The 18,644-nt window shown below is 49.9% G+C and overlaps 3 protein-coding genes across 6 annotated transcripts; 2 read left to right on the top strand and 1 right to left on the bottom strand.

The window, feature by feature from the left end:
- The first annotated feature begins 287 nt into the window (after window positions 1–287).
- apaf1 (apoptotic peptidase activating factor 1) lies at window positions 288–12,347 on the top strand. The gene is made up of 27 exons (XM_061806412.1): window positions 288–448; window positions 1,018–1,200; window positions 1,268–1,430; window positions 1,540–1,737; window positions 1,828–2,017; window positions 2,094–2,206; window positions 2,284–2,415; window positions 2,497–2,735; window positions 3,760–3,927; window positions 3,996–4,127; window positions 4,189–4,302; window positions 4,381–4,565; window positions 4,646–4,772; window positions 4,842–4,967; window positions 5,036–5,176; window positions 5,452–5,577; window positions 5,666–5,812; window positions 5,885–6,013; window positions 6,729–6,854; window positions 6,946–7,074; window positions 7,155–7,280; window positions 7,383–7,508; window positions 7,582–7,707; window positions 8,814–8,939; window positions 9,022–9,147; window positions 9,247–9,393; window positions 9,464–12,347. The coding sequence occupies exons 2-27, from the start codon at window positions 1,057–1,059 to the stop codon at window positions 9,608–9,610; spliced, it is 3,753 nt and encodes a 1,250-aa protein (XP_061662396.1). The 5' UTR covers window positions 288–448; window positions 1,018–1,056; the 3' UTR covers window positions 9,611–12,347.
- A 76-nt stretch (window positions 12,348–12,423) lies between these two features.
- Window positions 12,424–14,222, bottom strand: washc3 (WASH complex subunit 3). Its single transcript, XM_061806420.1, has 7 exons — window positions 14,035–14,222; window positions 13,750–13,848; window positions 13,602–13,667; window positions 13,429–13,533; window positions 13,247–13,357; window positions 13,034–13,098; window positions 12,424–12,947 (listed from the first exon to the last, which is right to left on the bottom strand). Exons 1-7 carry the CDS (start codon window positions 14,083–14,085, stop codon window positions 12,854–12,856), a joined length of 591 nt encoding a protein of 196 aa, XP_061662404.1. The 5' UTR covers window positions 14,086–14,222; the 3' UTR covers window positions 12,424–12,853.
- Window positions 13,553–18,152, top strand: si:zfos-932h1.3 (zinc finger protein 888). Of its 4 annotated transcripts, none has more exons than XM_061806416.1 (9): window positions 13,553–13,688; window positions 14,873–15,075; window positions 15,165–15,257; window positions 15,327–15,419; window positions 15,496–15,606; window positions 15,676–15,793; window positions 15,918–16,446; window positions 16,538–16,596; window positions 16,657–18,152. In XM_061806416.1, exons 2-9 carry the CDS (start codon window positions 14,938–14,940, stop codon window positions 18,144–18,146), a joined length of 2,631 nt encoding a protein of 876 aa, XP_061662400.1. In that variant the 5' UTR covers window positions 13,553–13,688; window positions 14,873–14,937; the 3' UTR covers window positions 18,147–18,152. The 4 variants fall into 4 exon arrangements, with proteins under 4 accessions (XP_061662400.1, XP_061662397.1, XP_061662398.1 ...); XM_061806413.1 differs by lacking the exon at window positions 13,553–13,688 and adding an exon at window positions 14,428–14,609; XM_061806414.1 differs by lacking the exon at window positions 13,553–13,688 and adding an exon at window positions 14,428–14,613.
- The last annotated feature ends 492 nt before the right edge of the window (window positions 18,153–18,644 follow it).

Genomic DNA, 18,644 nt, shown 5'->3' with positions numbered 1-18,644 from the left:
CGTCCGTAATTACAAGAAATGCTACATACATTTTTAAACAAACATTTTCTGTGGAAGACAAATATATAGATTTTGCGCTTTCGTTGATTTCCGCTGTTCATAATTGAAAAAAAAATTCATGCGATGTGGCTTTTAACTGATTTTTTTTTTCAAGAGTTCTCTATTTTTCCAACAAACGAGAATTCCGTAAAGGCATCACCAGTTTTGCCCGGTTACCAACAAGAAGCGCGGACGACTTTACGTGTCACGTGTTTAACGCTGTCATACTATTGGTCGCCTTCTTCCGGTGTGGCTCTCACTGTCAACAAGGAAGCCGACTCCTAAAGAATCGGCCGTGAGGCTTCTAAAAACAAGTTATTTACTCACTTCTGACTTGATATCGTGACTTTAAATTAAGGACATACTCAATTTGTCAAATATCCTCCCCGGCGGAGAAAATAAGACATTCGTAAGTGCACTTCCGCTATCACTTTCTTTGTTTCTCAGCACAGGTGGTGGGTGCGAACTTGTCTTGACATGTCAGAAGAGTGTCGCGAACGTTCTAATTTGTAAAATAAACCATGAGAATATACTTTTTTTTTTTTTTAAATGAGGAATTCCAATTCAATTTTGTATTTGCTGGAAACGTCATTTGGAAATTGTTTGGAAGCATTAGCGCTAGTTTTGTTTTTGATACTCTGGGCATTTTGTCATTCATTGTGATACTGTTTGGAGACAAATCTCTCCACAATTGTGTTGAGATTTGGATGATTTCACTTATTCTGGACATGTCAAAGTTTATTAATTATCTTTCCATCCATTATCTGAGGGGGTTATAGAGTTGCGGGAGTTACTTGAGCCTATCCCAGCTATCTTCGGGCAGGAGACTGGGTACATTAATACAATTTAATGCAACAAATGTTGAATGAATTTATGTAAGTAAACGTAGGTCACGGCTTCTGATGGCGTTTTATCTTTGCCACGGATATAAATATGTAAAAAAAAAAAAAAAAAAAAAAAAGAGTGTCTCCATTGCAGTATCTCCCGTTGGATCGTCACGTCGCTGCATGTCCGGCGATGGTGTTGGACGAAGGCGCGCGGAGCTGCCTGCTCCGCTTCCGCCGCAACCTGGAGCAGGACGTCAAGGCCGCCTACCTGATGGATCACATGATCAGCGACGGCGTGCTCAGCAGCGAGGAGGAGGAGAGGATCAGCAGCCGGGTCGGCGGAACTCAAAAATCCGTTTTGACCCAAGTGAAGTACGCGCTGATCTTGTGTCTTTGTGCAGCCTAGCAGGCAAGAGCAGGCGGCGGCGCTGCTGGAAGCGCTGCTCCGGAAGGACAACGATGCTTTCATTTCCTTCTACAATGCTCTGGTCAAGGAGGCGTACGGCGACTTGGCCAGTTTGCTTCAGGGCGGCCTTCCTGGTGCATCATCAAAGAGTTCTGACGGTGAGGATCAGGGTTGCAAAGCTCCAGAAACTTTCAAAGTCGGAATCTCGGGATCACGGCATCACGGTTCCTGCCCCCTTTTTGACCGCTTGCTTCCTTTTCCATCAAGTCCAAATAGTTCTTAGCGAAGGCGGCGTCCCTCAGAGGCCCGTGGTTTTCGTCAGCCGGCCCGAGCCGGTCAACCGCATCCGGGAGAAGCTCTACCGTCTCCAGAAGGAATCGGGGTGGGTCACGGTATTCGGCATGGCCGGCTCGGGGAAATCCGTCCTGGCCGCGGAAGCTGTCCGGGACCGAGGACTCATTGAAGGTGATGGATCTCCGAACTCAATTTGTTTCTACGCTCCAATCGGATCTGCACACTTTCTTTCCCGTCTTTTTTTTTTTTTTTACACCACAGAGTGCTTCCCAGGAGGCGTCCACTGGCTGTCCGTCGGCCAGCTGGAGAAAGCCGACCTGCTGGTGAAGATCCAAGCGCTGTGCTTCCGTTTGGAGCAGAATCTGGACTCCCAGGCCCTCCAGCGGCCTCCCACCTCCCTGGACGAGGCCAAGGAACGTCTGCGCTTCCTCGTGTTGCGCAGATATCCCAGGTCCAATATTTGCCGAATATGATCAGATTTGATCACGGTTCTTCTCGGGAGTTAAACTTTACCCGTCGGTCTGCAGATCTCTGCTGATCCTTGACGACATCTGGGACAGCACGGTACTAAAATCATTTGATATCCACTGTCGCGTACTCCTGACCACCAGGAATAGAAGCCTCACCGACTCAGTGAGCGGTAAGCGAGTCACTCGATTCCCAACCGCCGTGCTCCAAGTTCCGGATGAAAACCAAACCCTTCAACTCTTTGTTCAGGTGCCAAGTACGAAGTCGGGGTCGAGAGCGGTCTGGACGACCACAAAGCACTGGAGATCCTTGCGCTGTACACGAGAAAAACTCCCGAAGGTCTGCCTGAGGAAGGTCGGAGTATTGTGAGGGAATGTAAAGGTGCGCTGCGATCCCAATATATATATAAAAACATAGCAATCTTTTCTTTTCTCATAATTAATCAGGTTTTGTCTGCTCCAGGCTCCCCCTTGGTGGTCTCGCTGATCGGCGCGCTGCTCAAAGACAAGCCCGACCGCTGGGGCTACTACCTGCGTCAGCTGCAGCAGAAGCAGTTCAAGCGGATCCGCCGGTCGTCGTCGTACGACTACGACGCGCTGGACCAGGCCATGGCGGCCAGTATCGAGGTGCTGCCCGACGAGCACCGCGAGCTGTACCGGGACCTCGCCGTGCTCGAGCGGGACGTCAAAATCCCCGCCAAGGTGAATCGGATTCTTTCAAATGTTCTTTACATACATAAAACCGTCCCCAAGTTTGGGCGTCACCCACACAATTTCGGCGTGTACGTACACTGCAAAAATGAGGCTTAATAAGGATAAAGGGTAAACGTTGCTAATAAACGTAGCTAGATTTAAAAAAAAAAAAAAAATACTGTGACTATTCTTTGTTTAGTACTGTAATTTCCGGCCTACAAGCCGTGACTTTTTTCACACGCTTTCAACCCTGCGGTTTATGCAGTGATGCGGCGCTGGCGTTAGTGCCACACTACCATTAAATCCTTTCAACACTTTCTGTGTACCGTGGCTTGTAATTAGGTGCGCTAACGCTAGCGCCGCACTACTGTTAAATTCTTGAAACACTTTCTGTTCACCGTGGCTTATAACCAGGTGCACTAACGCTGGCGCCGCGCTAACACGACCCCCGTGCTAACGCTAGCACCTCGCTAGTGTAAAACTCTTTCTGTGTATCGAGGCTTATAACCAGGTGCGCTCTGTGGGCAGGGTTTACGGTACTGAGTCAACTGTCCTCATTTTAAAAAATATATATATTTCTAGCTCTAGCACTCATTTTTGTCGCGGGCCACATTATAGTTACAATTGTGAAACCATGAAAATCTTTCACCCCATCATATTAACACGTGAAATTTATGAGCTGGTTTTGGAGGTTTATGTGTTTTTAAAGTATTGCTGATGCTTGGGTACGCAACAATGCTTGCAATATCTCAGCATTATCATTTATGACACGACAAATTGATATTTTGGTACAGATTTGAACAAAAATCATGGGAGTTGATCCTCATAATTTGCCTTTGCAGGCCACATAAAATCGTGCAGCGGGCTGGATCTGGCCCCTGGGCCTTGAGTTTGACACCTGTGCTCGAGCACATTAAAAATGTGACAATTTCTGGTTCATTTATTATTATCATTTGGGGGGGGGGTGTTATTATCTGAAAAAATAACTCGCAGGCCTGTTTATGTGCCGAATGAGACTTTGACGGTTCTTCAGGTGCTGTCCATCCTGTGGGATCTCGAGCCCGAGGAGGTGGAGGACATCCTGGAGGAGTTTGTCAACAAGTCTTTGCTGTTTATGGAGAGTCACAAGAGGCCGCTGCTCTACTACCTCCACGACCTCCAGCTGGACTTCTTGGTGGAGCAGAACCGCGCCCAGCTCGAGGTCCGTAATGGCGGCAGCTCGCAAAGCGAAGTTGCTTTTTGACTGACGCGTGGGTGTTTTTGTCACAGAACCTTCACACCAAGGTGGTGCGTCAGTACCAGCAACACTACAGCGAAGCTCCGCCCACGTCCGGCGACGGCGAGTGCCTCTACTGGATCCGGTTCTTGACCTACCACATGGCCAAAGCCAACCTATCCCAGGTAGTGCACAAACAGTCAGGGAGTGGAGTCCATTTTCCTGACGGCGCTGTCGTCTCCCCAGGAGCTCTCCTGCCTCATGTTCTCTCTGGACTGGGTCGCCCACAAGGCCCGGATACTGGGTCCCGCTCATCTGCTCAACGACTTTGTGGAATACGGACCCATTCTGGACAAAAAGGTAAGTGAAGTCCAGAATGTAGCGTGCCGGATTTTTTTTTTTTTTTTTTCGGAGTCTGAGGAGTTTCGGTCCTTGCAGAACAGCGGCGTGCGCAGTGACTTCCAGGAGTTTTTGTCCCTCAACGGCCACCAGCTGGAGCAGCGGCCCTTCCCCGACGTGGTCCAGCTGGCTCTGTCGCAGCCTCAGGCCTCGGAAGTCTACAGACAGGCCCTGCAGCAGGCGCAAGAACGGGCCAGTCGTGGGAAACTCTACTTTGATTGGCTGTGAGCGAGCGGCAAGGCCTCTTTGAATTTTTTGGGGGGGATGGATTTATTCATTCATTAATTTTTGTCTCCATCTCCAGAAACAAGAGCAGCGTGGAGAGCCTGTCCCGGCTGGTGATCCACCCCCACCAGGGCTCCGTGTACGCCGCCTGCTTTTCCCCCGATGGGTCCAAGATCGCCTCCTGCGGCGCCAGCAAGACGCTCAAGGTATGCGATTCCGAGTGATTGTTTCTAAAAAAGGAAAACGGATGATGGAATCTTCCAAAATGTTTCCAGGTGTTTCGGAGCACGTCCGGCGAGAAGCTCACCGAGATCCAAGCCCACGACGACGAGGTTCTCTGTTGCGCCTTCTCCCCCGACGGCCGCCTCGTAGCAACCTGCTCCAGTGACAGGAAAGTGAAGGTAAAACTGTTTGACTTTATAACACTCGCGGGCTTTCCCCACACTTTTGTGTCCGCGGGTCTTGTCAGGTGTGGAACGCGCAGCGCGGTTCGCTGCTGAGGGTCTTCGAGGAGGAGCACGAGGAGCAGGTCAACCACTGCCAGTTCACCAACATGCCGCGCCGCCTCCTGCTGGCCACCTGCTCCAACGACAACTTCATGAACGTCAAGGTGAATCCGCGCGTTCGTTTGAGACATTTTTCGCTTCAACTCAGCGGACGTGGTGCTGCTCCTCCTGGCCTGTGCTCCTCGGCCACCTGGGGGCAGTATAATCCGTCCGTCCGTTGTATGAGCGGGTGGCAGTCGGCCAAAACCTTTACCATTGCCAGCCGATCGCAAGGCACCTACAAACAAACAACCGTTCACACTCGCATCCATAATTAAGGAGCTAAATTTAATATAGCGCTGTGAGTATTGTTGTCATCTGTCTCCGTGCGCGCTTTCAGCTGTGGAACCTGAACAAGCCCTCCTCCCAGAACACCATGTTCGGCCACTACGGGCCCGTCAACCATTGCTGCTTCTCCCCCAACGACGCCTACCTGTCCACCTCCTCCGACGACGGCACCGTTAAGGTGACCAATAAGAATCCATTTGCAACGGAAAAATGTCCAAAAGTTTCCCGACTAAATGGAACGCGCCGTCTACGCGTGCCTACTGCAGCTCTTCGAGGTGTCCTCCGCCAACGAGTGGAAGACCATCAACGTGCGGGAGTGGTGCGCGGACGCCGGGGAGGAGGTTCCGGTCAGGTGCAGCACGTGGACGGGCGACGGCAAGCGGGTGGTGTGCGCCGTCAGGAGCGCCGTGTTGGTGAGCGCTCGTCGAATCGTCTGCGTGTGGATTGCGACGCAGTCGGCGGCTGAAGCGTCGGTCTTGCGGCAGGTGATGGACGTGGAGACGTCGCGGATGCTGTTCGAGATCCGAACGGGTCGCCTGAGCATGGTCCAGTTCTGTCACGTGTGTCCCACCAGCAACCTGCTGGCCATTGCTTTCTCCAACTACGCGGTGGAGGTACGAGACGTCCTTCTAGATCGGAGGCGGTGGGCAAACACAGCCAAATTCCCCCAAAATAATTCATCATTATAAAACTGTATTATGTACTATTAATGTAACATAGTTAATTTACCAATTTTAAAATAAGATAACATTTTAAATGAACGTATATTTTTACTTTTAAAGAATCTGGTGCCGTGCTTGTCAACATATAACGTTCGGAATCAAGTTTAATTAAAAAAATAATAATAATAATTTGAATTTATTCCAATTATTTAGTTGTCCGTAAGTGTGACTGTTGTCTGTCTGCATGTGCCCTGCGATTGGTGGGCGTACCCGGCCGGCCGCCTGCCCTAAGAGAGCTGGGATTGGCTCCAGCACCGCCGCGACCCTCTTGAGGATAAGCGGCTCAGAAAATTGATGAACGGATGATTTAAAAAAAAAAATATATATATATACTGTATTTCAAATGTCTTTGTTCACAAATTTGATGCGACGAATAAAAAAAGGATGAATTACTTTTCATCAATTTTAGGGGAAGAAAAACTTTATTTAATTTAACAAATATGACGGGACTCTTGAAAAACGTATATGCCATGTGGGTCGGATTAAAGACCGGAGGGTGCCATGAGCAGCCCACGGGCCATACTTTGCCCCACACCCCCTCCCATCTTTTCGACTCTGATGACCCAAGATTCAAACGGCGAGCCCGTGAACTTTGCGTCCCTTCCAGCTGTGGGACCTGGAGGACAATAAGAAGATGGCCGACTGCAGCGGCCACCTGAGTTGGGTCCAGCGAGTCCAGTTCTCCCCCGACGGCTCGCAGCTCCTGTCTTGCGCCGACGACCAGACCGTCAGGGTGAGACGCACTCGACCGCGTACTCGCATTTCACTGTGAATAAACTTGTCAAAATCAATCTAATCTCATTTTTTTTTTCCCCCCGTCGCAGTTGTGGGAGACAAACAAGGTCCACACCACCTCGGCCGTGCGCCTGAAGAGAGACTCGGATGCGTTCTTCAGTCCGGTAGAAGACGGAGAACTGATGGTTTCGGCGGCAGACAATCGCAACAGAGTGCAGGTGAGCCGGCGGCAACGTGCATGTAGGAAAACAAATCGATTTGACGGGTTGACTGATTCCGCGTGCTTTGCCCGACGGAGGTCCGCGCCGGCAGAGCGGCTTCGCTGCTCTTTCAGTCCGAGGAGATGGCGTCGCGGATCCGGTGCACGTGCTTGTGCGGGAAGCCTCCCGCCGTGGCTTTTGGCACGGAGGACGGGACCGTGCAGGTAACACGCTCCGTATTTTGACCTTCTCGTGTAGCTTCTACAGGTCGACGGAATATTAGCATTTTATTCGTTTGAGCTGAGTTATGATGTTATTTCTTGCAGATTCTGGCCATCCCGTCCGGGAAGGTTCTCGCCACCCTGCTGGAACACACCAGGACGGTGCTCCACTGCCAGTTTGTCCACGCCGGCCAAACGCTTATCACCTCATCCGAGGACACCAGCATCAACGTGGGCTCATCCCACCGGGTTGTCTTCCTCAGTCCGGCTTTAGATCGCTGATGTATTTGCGTTGTGAGCGCAGGTGTGGAAGTGGCGGTCGTCTGAGTGTCTCACGCTGCGAGGCCACAAGGAGCAAGTCCGATGCTTCTCCGCGCTGTCGCCCGCCGAAACACGACTGCTGTCCTGGTCTTTCGACGGCACCGTCAAGGTGAACGGCGTAATTCCCGACCTACGGAGCGCACCTGGTTGCAAGCCTCACCGAGTACATTTGTTAAGGAAATACCATTTGGTACAAACATAAGCCGCAGCTGTGTAAAAGCCGCCAGTGCCCACATTGAAATACACAGAAAGAGTTTAATGCTAGCGCTAACGCTAGCCGGTGTGACAGTCTGAGCCCTCCCAGTGCTCAAAGGTCTTTTTCAGGTTAAATTGCGCATGCGCGTAGAATTTTTTTTTTGGAATTTTTCCACTTTTTCTACATCCGTGCAGGTCTGAAACTTCCCCATCCATGCTTCTTCCTCTGCGTGTTCATTTTCGCTCCGCGTGCATTTCGCCACGGACGTCTCACAAAGCCGAACGCAGCGAACGAAAGCATACAGAAACAAATGCGAACGTATTGTTTGTTATTTATCAACTGGAGAGCACGATCCAGCATTGAACAAGAATCAACAGAGGAATGTTCGGCTGGAACGTGCTTTCCAGTTGATAAATAGCAAACAATTACAAACAATACGTTCGCATTTGTTTCTATATTCTTTCATTCGCTGTGTTCGGCTTTGCGAGACGATCATTGCGAAATGCACGCGGAGCGAAAATGAACACAGGGAAGCGGAGCGAAAGCGAACACGCGGAAGAAGCATGGACGGGGAAGTTTCAGACTGGCACGGATGTAGAAAAAGTAGAAAAATTCCCCAAATTCTTTTTTGCATTAATCCCAAGGGGACGTTTCAGCACGGGGGAGCGCTCAGACTATCACACCGGTTAAAATAAAACTTACCGATAAATGCCACTGAGACACGCCAGTAACACAGGAGCAACACGTTAGCACAATGCTAGCGCAGTGCATACAGGGCCGGTAAAAGTCACTTCCTCGGCACATATATTCCAACGGTCTCATTCTTACCTTTTCCGCTCGAGTCCACCCTTGCGGCCGTTAGAAAAAATACACAAGTTAACCGCATCACCGCATAAACCGCAGGGTTGAAAGCGCGTGGGAAAAAAAAAGTCGCGGCTTGTAGGCCGAAATTACGGTCGTCGTAAAACTACCAAATCTTGCGGGGAAACGTTACGCTGTATCTCTTCGGCTCTCTTAAGGTGTGGGAGCTGGAAAGCGGCGAGGAGCTGCAGCACATCGAGGCTCACCAGGGAGCCATTTTGTCTTGTCACGTCTCCCCGGATGGGCGTCTCTTCGCCACCGCCTCCGCCGACAAGACCGCAAAGGTCCGAGCCGTGACGCCGCGCTCTATTCTTCAGTAGTATTTTTTTATTTTTTGCTGAACGGATCTTTGTCCTGGGCCTGAAGGTGTGGCATTGTGAGTCGTGGCAGTGCGTCCAAAAACTCCGCGGCCATCAAGACTGCGTCCGGAGCTGCCGCTTCTCCTGGGACGGGCGACGGCTGGCGACCGGGGACGACGGAGGCGAGATCCGGGTACGTTCCGCCTCCTCCGGCTCCCCTCAAACATCCTTAAACTTGACCGCACAATGTACAGCATTAATTTTGTTTTATTAATATGACGACTTTTGACAGCTGTGGAGCGTCACAGAAGGATCCTTGCTGAAGATTTGCTCGCGAGACGGAAAGGACGGCCTGGACTCGCTCCACGGAGGTTGGGTGACCGATCTGCACTTCTCCCCAGACGACTCCCTCCTGGTCTCCACCGGCGGATACGTCAAGGTGCGGGAAAACATCGCCACACACTCTCTTTACGCTGCTAAACCTCATCCGTCACGGTGTCCTCATCCAGTGGTGGGACGTGGACAAAGGCCAAGCCCTGCAGACCTTCTACCCCACGGGAAGCGCGCTAAAGAAGACCCACGTCTCGCCCGACTTCTCCACGTTCGTCACCATCGACAACGCCGGCATCCTCTACGTGCTGCGGAGGGTGGCGTGACGACGTCGCCGGCTGAAACGTTGCCGCTCGCAGGGGAGCAAACGAGGTGCTTCAATGTTTACGTCGATCAGGTTCTTGATGATTCATAGTCCTGAAGACCACTCGGGCTCTTTGCAGTCAACATTTTGTAAGTTTCCTCTGAGCCGCATTAATCGGTGCAGTGATTGTGTGATACAACCGTAAATAAGTATTTGAACACCTGTTTATCAGCTACAATTCAGACCCTCGAAGACCCGTTAGTCCGCCTTTAAAAGTCCACCTCCACTCCATGTCTTGTCCTGAATCAGATGCACCTGTATGAGGATGTTAGCTGCATAAAGACACCTGTCCACCCTGTACAATCTGTAAGACTCAAACTTGTAACATGGCCGAGACCAAAGAGGTTTCCAAAGACACCAGAGACAAAATTGTACAAGTCCACACGGCTGGAAAACGCTACGGAGAAATGGCCAAGCAGCTTGGTAAGCTCCACTGTTGGCGCAATCATTAGAAAATGGAAGAAGCGAAACATGACGGTCAGTCTCAATCGGAGTGGAGCCCCCATGCAAGATATCACCTCGTGGGGTCTCGATGATCCTTAGAGAGGTTGTGGAATCAGCCCAGGACTACACCACAGGACTTGGTCGATGACCTGAAAAGAGCCCGGACCACCGTTTCGATGGTGACTGTTGGTAATACACTAAGACGTCATGGTTTGAAAACATTGCATGGCGGGGAAGGTTCCCCTGCTTAGACCAGCACATGTCAAGGCCCGTCTTAAGTTTGCCGATGGCCATTCGGATGATACAGACGAGTCATGGGAGAAGGTTTTGCGGTCAGATGGGACCAAAATTGAACTTTTGGGTCATAATTCCACTAAGCGTGTTTGGAGGAAGACGAATGATGACTTCCATCCCAAGAACGCCGTCCCTACTGTGAAGCATGGGGGTGGTACCATCATGCTTTGGGGGTGTTTTTCTGCACATGGGACAGGAGGACTGCACTGTATTAAGGAGAGGATGATGGGTCATGGCTGGGTCTTTAAACATGACGATGACCCGAAGCACACAGCCAGGAAAACCAAGGAGTGGCTCCATAAGAAGCATATCAAGGTTCTGGCGTGGACGAGTCAGTCCCCAGACCTAAACCCAATAGAAAATCTTTGGAGGGAGCTGAAACTCCATGTTTCTCAGGGACAGCCCAGAAACCTGTCTGATCTAGAGAAGATCTGTGTGGAGGAGTGAGGCCAAAATCCCTCCTGCAGTGTGTGCAAACCTGGTGAACAACTACAGGAAACGTTTGACCGCTGTAATTGCAAAGAAAGGCTCCTGTTCCAAATATTAACGTTGGTTTTCTCAGGTGTTCAAATACTTATTTTCGTCACTGTCGTCGTTGAATTATGAGATTCTTTTCCTCCCGAGCAAAGCAGCCTCACAGCGTGCGCAGAGCGCTTTGTTCAAAATGGTCCGTTTTGTCATCTTTTGAAAGCCTTTGATCATTTCTTTTGATAGACAAAACATTTCCACTTGCTCAGACATTTTTAGATATACTGAAATCTCTTTTTTAATCAGCACGTTTCATAACTGAGCCTAAACTTGACACTTTCCTGTGATACATTCATAGTTGTTGCCTCTCGTGGTGATCTTTCAGTTATTCAGTTGAAGATGGAGTAAGCCAGTGAATATTAGTAATAATCCATTTTGTACATCTGTTATTTCCGCTATGCGCTCTTCTGATCTGTGTTTTTAACGTCGCAAAGAATCAACAGATTTTATAATTGTGCCAGCTCAGGATTGATCTGTACTGTAAGTACTGCACTTTATGAGCCATGAATATGAATACATGCATGTGTTGTTATTTGCTAAGCTAAAATTGTCCTTTATAAAACAAACTTGACGGGCAACGTGCTTTATGTCATTTTTTTCCGACGAGTTCAATTTAAAGTGTCAAACGTTACATTTTAGGACTTCTAAGGTGAGCAGTTACCTACAAATAAAACAACGCACTAGTTTGGCTTTATGTTCAAGCACATTCTTTAGTTTTCCGTACAGTTTGCGACCCTTGACTTGTCTTACGAGCTAGTTAGCTTAGCAACACCTGAGGCCAGGAGTCTAACCATTTGCCGGGACTTTTTCCACACGATTTCAACCCTGCGGCCTATGCAGTGATGCAGCTAATTTGTGCATTATTTTTCTAACCACCACAAGGGGGAACTCGAACTGAAAAGTTAAGAGTGAGACTGGTGGAATATATGTGCCAAAGAAGTGACTTTTACCGGTATGTTTTTTTTTTTTTTTTAACCGGCCCTGTTAGCACTGCATTAGCGTCAACGCTGTGCCAGCGTGTTGCTGCTGTGTTACTGCCGTGTCTCAGTGATTTTTACCGGTATGTTTTTTTTTTTTTTTAACTGGCCGTGTTAGCGCCACGCTAGTGTGTGCCTGCTACGTTACTGCCGCATCTCTGATTTAGTTTTTTTTTTTAAACCAGCCCTGTTCGTGCTACCGTGTTGTTGCTATGTTAAGGTAAGCTAAGTTATTAAAACTTTGAAAAGTCTTTCTGTGTACCATCTTTGTAAATATCTTGTTTTTCAACGTGGGCACTTGCGGCTTTTACACAGGTACGTCTTATGTATGTACCAAATGGTATTTCCTTGACAAATGTACTGGGTGAGGTTTATAATTCGGTGCGCTCCGTAGGCCGGGAATTACGCCGTTCACCTTGACGGTGCCGTTGAAAGACCAGGACAGCAGTCGTGTTTCGGCGTACCTTTATAATCAAAGGAAGATGTCTGGTTTTTCTGCGATAGAAACAGACAACAACTTGAAATTGGATGGAATCGCATCATTATCCTTTATTCGTTCACTCATAATTATTCCCAAAAAAAAAAAAAAATAAAAGGTTGCTCATGTCAACAGTTAAAAGAGAAGTCTTAACGTACCACAACTGTTGATTTGAAAACATCCCATCGTTAACACCATTTTCCATCTATCCATTTTGACCACATTCCCACTAATGGATAATTTATGCTAGAATGTGATGACATAAAACGAGTTTTTCAACATGGAATCCTATTTAGCATAAAATACCGAGTTCAACGTTAGTAAGCGAGAACTACAACGTCCTCACTGAACATTTTAAGTGTGGAACACCCACTAAATGCTTCATCCTGAGGAAGTGCACTTGGCTAATTCTCCACATTTGAGGCTCCCAGGCACACCACATCAACGGACCTCCAGCGCGGGCCGCGTCGCATCCGACGAGACGTCAGTCGCTGAAGGACGACTCGCTGTCCGAAGCGTCCACGACGCCGTCCTCGCCGGTGTTTCCACCCGCGTCTGGCACGGGGGTGTCCGGCTTGCTGCCGCCAGCAGCGAAAGCGTCACGTTAAAGCATCAAAACACGACAAAAAAGGAGGAGATTATTTTTTTTTTTTTTAAGACTCACTCGAGCAAGTCCGGATCCAAACCTTCCATGCTCATTTTATTGCGGATGGCCATGATGGGAACGCCCTGCCGAGAAAAACAACAACAGAAGAGACAATAAAGGTACAGATAAACAAGCTGTACACTGACTACTTCATATTGGAGCCAAGTTTTACTGTTGTAGTTTATACATGTAAATTTTTCTAACGATTAAGAGACGTCCGTGATTGCTCACCACATGAACCATCTTCAGATATTTGGCGTAGCGCGGATCCTTGGCCACCGTCACGACGTTGACCTCCTCCGCTTTGGGCGTCGTCGCGTCTTCCGGAGCGCCGTGAGGAGGCTGAAACGGAGCGGATCGTCTTTCGTAAAAGGAGAAATGATCGTTAGGAAGATAGTAGGCGGGAGTCGCACCTCCAAAGGGGGGAGGATCACGTCCGGGGGGACGTCGGTTCCGTTGGCCCGAACGCTTTGCGGAGGTTCGAGCGTGACGTCCTCCAGTCCGGGGATGGAGGACAGCTGCTCACGGGCCGGAAGACGTTCCGTCATGGAGGAAACGTGACGTGCAAAAAGACAAAAGAACCAACCTTGGCTTCCAGGATACACAGCGTGGTCTCGATCTGCTGGATGCGCAGGGATATGTTGGCGAGTTTCTATGGAGGGAAGTTGGATTTGTGAGTCTTGTTTCTTTAAAAAAAAGGAGGTGATCATGAGTGTGATTAGAAAAAGACAAACCTCTTCGCACACGATGGAAAAGTTGTTGAGGAAGCGAACCGTCTGGACGATGAACTGGTTGAGGAAAGCAACAATTCTTCTCTGCTGAATAGCAGGGACCTAAAACAGGAAAAGAAATTATGTAAAAAAAAAAAATGAAAAAAAAACTTGGAAATGGTAAAAGGTTGACTCTGCGTGTTGCAAATAGTTGCTGGGTTGTCAAAAGATCATTTAAAACTCAGTCAAGTGTCTTTGACATGCATTTGATTTAATTTATATTCATTTCCTGGCTAGCTTGACACCAACCTTCGTGAGATCGACTCCGGAGCCCACAATCGGAAGTCCGTCCTCGTCCATGACTCTTCCTAGATACACTTTAGTAATTTGAGCGCAAATTTGAATTTATTCTGCTTCATATGCTGCGGTAATGTGCAGATGATGTGCACACGAACGTAAACTGTTGACTATTTCATGTGACCACAAAGTATGGTATCGCGTGACCTCGCGAGAAGATGCTTAATCTCGTTCAATTCTGAAGTGACGGACTGATACAAACATCCGGTCTTGCCAAGCTATTTTTTTTTTTTAACAACAAATTAATTAATCCCATTTTTGGAGTGAAATTTTAAAAAATATTTCAACAGGAAATATTGCTGTGAGCTATTTAAAGTACATCATTGTAGAATGCGCACAGCTTGTCAAAACTCTTGTTTTGAAAGGCGAGAACGCAGGAGTGACTTTCAGGAAGCGGATGTTTGCGTCGTCCCAGCGCATGCTAACTCGCAAATTAAACAGTTTTATGTCGCTAAAGCCTTGAGGGAATTTTTTCTCACGACTGGCCCGTCTTCAAAAAAGAAAAAGAAAAAGAAGAAAAATGAACCGTACGTATGTGAACAATAAACATTTCTGTCGTCTGTTTACGTTAGCTCGCCGGCTAGCTAGCTAACCTGTCAATCAGGCTGCTGGTGTTGCGTTAGTGATTTGTGAAAATTAGGTTTAATATCGTAATTATTACATTACTTTTACTGTGAACATCTTGCAAGCAGTCGAATATATAGATTAGATTGTAATTGCATTTGTATTCCCCATTGAATCATAATAATAATCATAGTGAATGTCTAATTGAACTGTTTGCATTTTTCAGAGGTCGGTCCTCCCTTGTCGACCCTGCGTCTCCTGGTGCCCCCTTGGCAGCTGTGCTCTGCCGCCATGTGGCAGCTGGCCAAGCAGAAAGACGTGATGAACTACCACAAACTCCAGGAGTTCGTGTACGCGGTGACCGAGGCCATGCCCGGACTGATGAACCGCAAGCAGAGAGCCCAGCTCATCCTGGGCCTCAGAGCGAGGGTAAACTCTACTTGTGGTTGTTTTAAATGAAACAAAACGTTCTTCATCTTCACTGGGATCGTTTATTATTCACATTCCATACATCGCAGTTGATCCTGGAACTGTGCAAGGGCTCCGTCCGAGGTTCCGTGGACTCTCAGATGATCCAGAGCCACTTGGAGAGACTTCCAGTAACCGCAGATGTAAGTGCAGTGATGACAAGCTTTGGCTTCATATCTATATTCGTCCTTGTAATAAATGTATGCTTGCAGAGCGATGGCGAGGTGAAAACAGCAGAGTCCACTTTCATTGCCCTGGTTCAGAGCCTCCTGAAAGATCCAGCTGAGCGCGCTTACTTCTTTCAGGTTGAGCTGACGAATTGATATCCCCTAAAATTAACTGATTCATTTGTTGTTAAATTAAAAATTTGTATTCAAATAGGAAGTCTTCCCAGTAGAATATGGCCAAAAGTACGATGCAGCCCTACACGTGTTACTGTGGGAGCTCCTCTCAAAACTAGAGAAGCTGCTCCCAGTTCCGGACCTCAAGCAGGTATTCACTCAACCTTTTCCTGTATTTTGTTGATCTCGAAAATTCACCGTTGACGTGTTTTCATTCCAGACATCCGCCTGGCTGGGCTCGGCTTCCGCCGTTTTGGACGACTGCGTCCAATCCACCCCGGAAGAGCTGGCCATGATATTCAAGCACTGCAAGGCTGCGGGACTTTTTAAAATGCAACGTGAGTATTTCAGTTCATAATTTGTGTGAGTTTCCAGTCATCCAAGAAATCCAAGGAGGTTGAATGTAAGAAACTGGACTAGTCTTGTTTGTTGAAGTTTAACTCATGTTTATGGTTCTTCCAGACGATCCCTCCTCCACCATCGGCAGCTGCATCATGTCCGCTCTGTCCATCCCTCCGTCTCAAAAAGCAAACCTAACTCCGGGTCCGAAGTCAGTGTACAACTACGCCAATGTCCTCCACCCCGTGGCTCTCTCCGGGGTTGAGCAGTACAGCGTGGTGACGGTCTTCACTGAGCCGGAGGTCCAGGACACGGTCGCTGAAGTTCAGACGCAACTCTACGAGGTGGAGGTGGTTCCCGCCGAGGAACCCGCGAGCGAGGCGTTGGATGTGGCCACAGTGTTAGAGTTGCTGACCAAAACGTTGGCGTCAAGGGAGGACGGTCTTGAAAACGATTCGGCTACGGACCGTCCGGTTGCAGCCCAGCAAACCTTCGAGGAGGCAAAGGGCGACGGGGAGCCGGGCCCTGAAGTAAAGGGGTCTTCTGCTCAAGAGGATGTGACTCCCCCCACCACTGAAGTTCCTGTCTATGAAACGCAGCACTCGTCCAGTCCACCGACGGATGCATCCGTCAGCTGGTGTAACTTAAAGAGGTGCGTCTCGGGTTGCGGGCGAGCCGGCGCCTATCCCAGCTGTCTGGTTACGAAATGGGCTACACGTTGACTTTGCCGTTTTCTCCCGCAGCCTTCGCGCTGATCAGCCAATTGCCTCGTCTGTGATCGCCATCAAAGAAAGCGACAAAGGTAAGCGTGTGATCGTAGGCGCGACAAATATTTTGTATTTATATCTTGTTTTACCCGCAGACAATTCCGACGAGAATACCTCCATCATCTTCACGTGCTCGCGGTGTCCCTTCCACCACTCCGAGGACAACAGCCCGCCACACTTCCACATGCAGAGCGTTCGCCCCGAAGACTACCGCAAGCTCTCGGGATCCAACTCGGCTCCGACTCCCTCCGACACCGATGAAATCTTTACATCCATTAAGCTTTTCCCAAAAGAAGACACGGAGCAGCCCGGCGGCGCAGCCGTTCACGACGTCTCCGGAAGTTCCTGCCGGGCCGCCAGCAGGCAAAAAGCTCTGACGTGCGAGACGTGCGGGAGGACGTTCACGCGCCCGTCTGACGTGCGGCGCCACCAACTGACGCACACGGGCGAGCGGCCCTTCCGCTGCTCGCAGTGCGATCACACCTTCCAGCACTCGTGGGACCTGGCCAAGCACCAGAGCAAGTGGCACGCCGCCGTCGTATCCTTCGCCTGCTCCCAGTGCTCCGCGTCCTTCGCCAACTTGCGCGCTCTCACCGCCCACCACAAGCGCTGCCACTTGGACGGGAGCCGCCTCCCGCACATCTGCTCCATCTGCAGCGGCAGCTTCGGCTCGGCCGGCGAGCTGCTGGAGCACAGGCGGTCGCACGTGGCCAAGCGCTACGTCTGCGTGCAGTGCGGCGACGGCTTCGACTCGCTGCTGGCGCGCTCGCTGCACCGGCAGGCGCATCGGGTGAAGCGGCAGTTCAAGTGCGCGCACTGCGAGAAGACGTACACGCGCCGATCGGACGTGAAGAGGCACATGTCCGCGCACACGGGCGAGCGGCCTCACAAGTGCGGCCAGTGCGGCAAGCGCTTCTCGCTGCGGTTCATGCTGGTCAAGCACCTCCGCGTCCACACGGGCGAGCGCCCCTTCCAGTGCTCGCACTGCGCCAAGAGGTTCACCCTGGCGTCGGTGCTGGCCCGCCACGAGAGGATGCACACGGGCGAGAAGCCCTTCCTGTGCTCACAGTGCGGGAAGGCTTTCTTGTCCCAGGGCGAGCTCTCTAAACATTACCGCTCGCATGTGGACGAGCGACCCTTCGGCTGCTCGCTGTGCGACAAGCGCTTCAAGAGCAAGAAGACCCAGCAGGAGCACATGGTCTCGCACACCGGCGCCCGGCCTTATCCCTGCACCTACTGCGGCAAGGGCTTCGCCAAACCCTACGCGCTCACCCGCCACCACCTCATCCACACGGGCGAGAGGCCCTTCCCCTGCGGCTACTGCGAAAAGTCCTTCCTCACCCTCACCGAGGCGCAGCTGCACCGCCGCGTCCACACGGGCGAGCGGCCATACGCCTGCGACGCCTGCGAGCTCAAGTTCAAGAGCCCGTCCGAGCTGGCGTGGCACAAGCGCCGCCACTCGGGCGCGAAACCCGCCAAGCCGAACTGCGGGCGCTGTCGGAAGACCTTCCCGTCCAAGGCCAAACTCGAGAAACACATGGAAACGCACACGGAGGAAACGCGGCCAGAGCAGCATAATCACTGAATGACAGTAGACAAATGCATTTTTTTTCCATTTTTTTATATGATAAGCCTTCGTCTCTTGAGTTTAGGCAATCGAGAGAATTCTCATTTGCGGCGTCGACCTGACAGAAGACTAAAACGCAGCAAAACAAAAGCAGTTCTGAACCGTGTCATATCGTCATGTAGTTAGAGTTTGCGTTATGTTACGTCATGGTGAATAAAAGATTCAAAAGATGATTACAACCAGTGCTGCACGATCACTCACTAACTTCAAATGAAAGCGATTAGACGTTTTAGTCAGGAAAAGTCGGCGGAAGGTGTCTGGTGATCTATGGGACAGAAGAGTCTCCGCTAGGATGAAGGGCAAAGTCTATAAAACAGTGGTGAGGCCGGCCATGATGTACGGATCAGAGACGGTGGCACTGAAGAAACGACTGGAGGTAGCGAAAATGAAGATGTTGAGGTTCTCGAGGTTGGATAGGATTAGAAACGAGCTCGTGAGAGGGACAGGCAAAGTTGG

This window comes from Syngnathoides biaculeatus, chromosome 20 (genome assembly GCF_019802595.1).
Source record: "Syngnathoides biaculeatus isolate LvHL_M chromosome 20, ASM1980259v1, whole genome shotgun sequence".
In the NCBI taxonomy this organism is placed as follows: Eukaryota; Metazoa; Chordata; class Actinopteri; order Syngnathiformes; family Syngnathidae; genus Syngnathoides; species Syngnathoides biaculeatus.
Note: the sequence above shows the minus strand (reverse complement) of the source record. Positions and strands in the feature narration are given on the sequence as shown.

Coding starts and splice junctions, on each gene's coding strand:
- apaf1 (XM_061806412.1), top strand. CDS start 1,057: ATGGTGTTGGACGAAGGCGCGCGGAGCTGCCTGCTCCGCTTCCGCCGC. Junction 2,018..2,093: donor GTGTTGCGCAGATATCCCAG/GTCCAATATTTG, acceptor GTCGGTCTGCAG/ATCTCTGCTGATCCTTGACG. Junction 6,855..6,945: donor CCGACGACCAGACCGTCAGG/GTGAGACGCACT, acceptor CCCCCGTCGCAG/TTGTGGGAGACAAACAAGGT.
- si:zfos-932h1.3 (XM_061806413.1), top strand. Junction 15,076..15,164: donor TCCTGGGCCTCAGAGCGAGG/GTAAACTCTACT, acceptor CATACATCGCAG/TTGATCCTGGAACTGTGCAA. Junction 15,258..15,326: donor GACTTCCAGTAACCGCAGAT/GTAAGTGCAGTG, acceptor GTATGCTTGCAG/AGCGATGGCGAGGTGAAAAC.
- washc3 (XM_061806420.1), bottom strand. CDS start 14,085: ATGGACGAGGACGGACTTCCGATTGTGGGCTCCGGAGTCGATCTCACG. Junction 13,849..14,034: donor CCGGAGTCGATCTCACGAAG/GTTGGTGTCAAG, acceptor TTCCTGTTTTAG/GTCCCTGCTATTCAGCAGAG. Junction 12,948..13,033: donor TTGGATCCGGACTTGCTCGA/GTGAGTCTTAAA, acceptor TGCTGGCGGCAG/CAAGCCGGACACCCCCGTGC.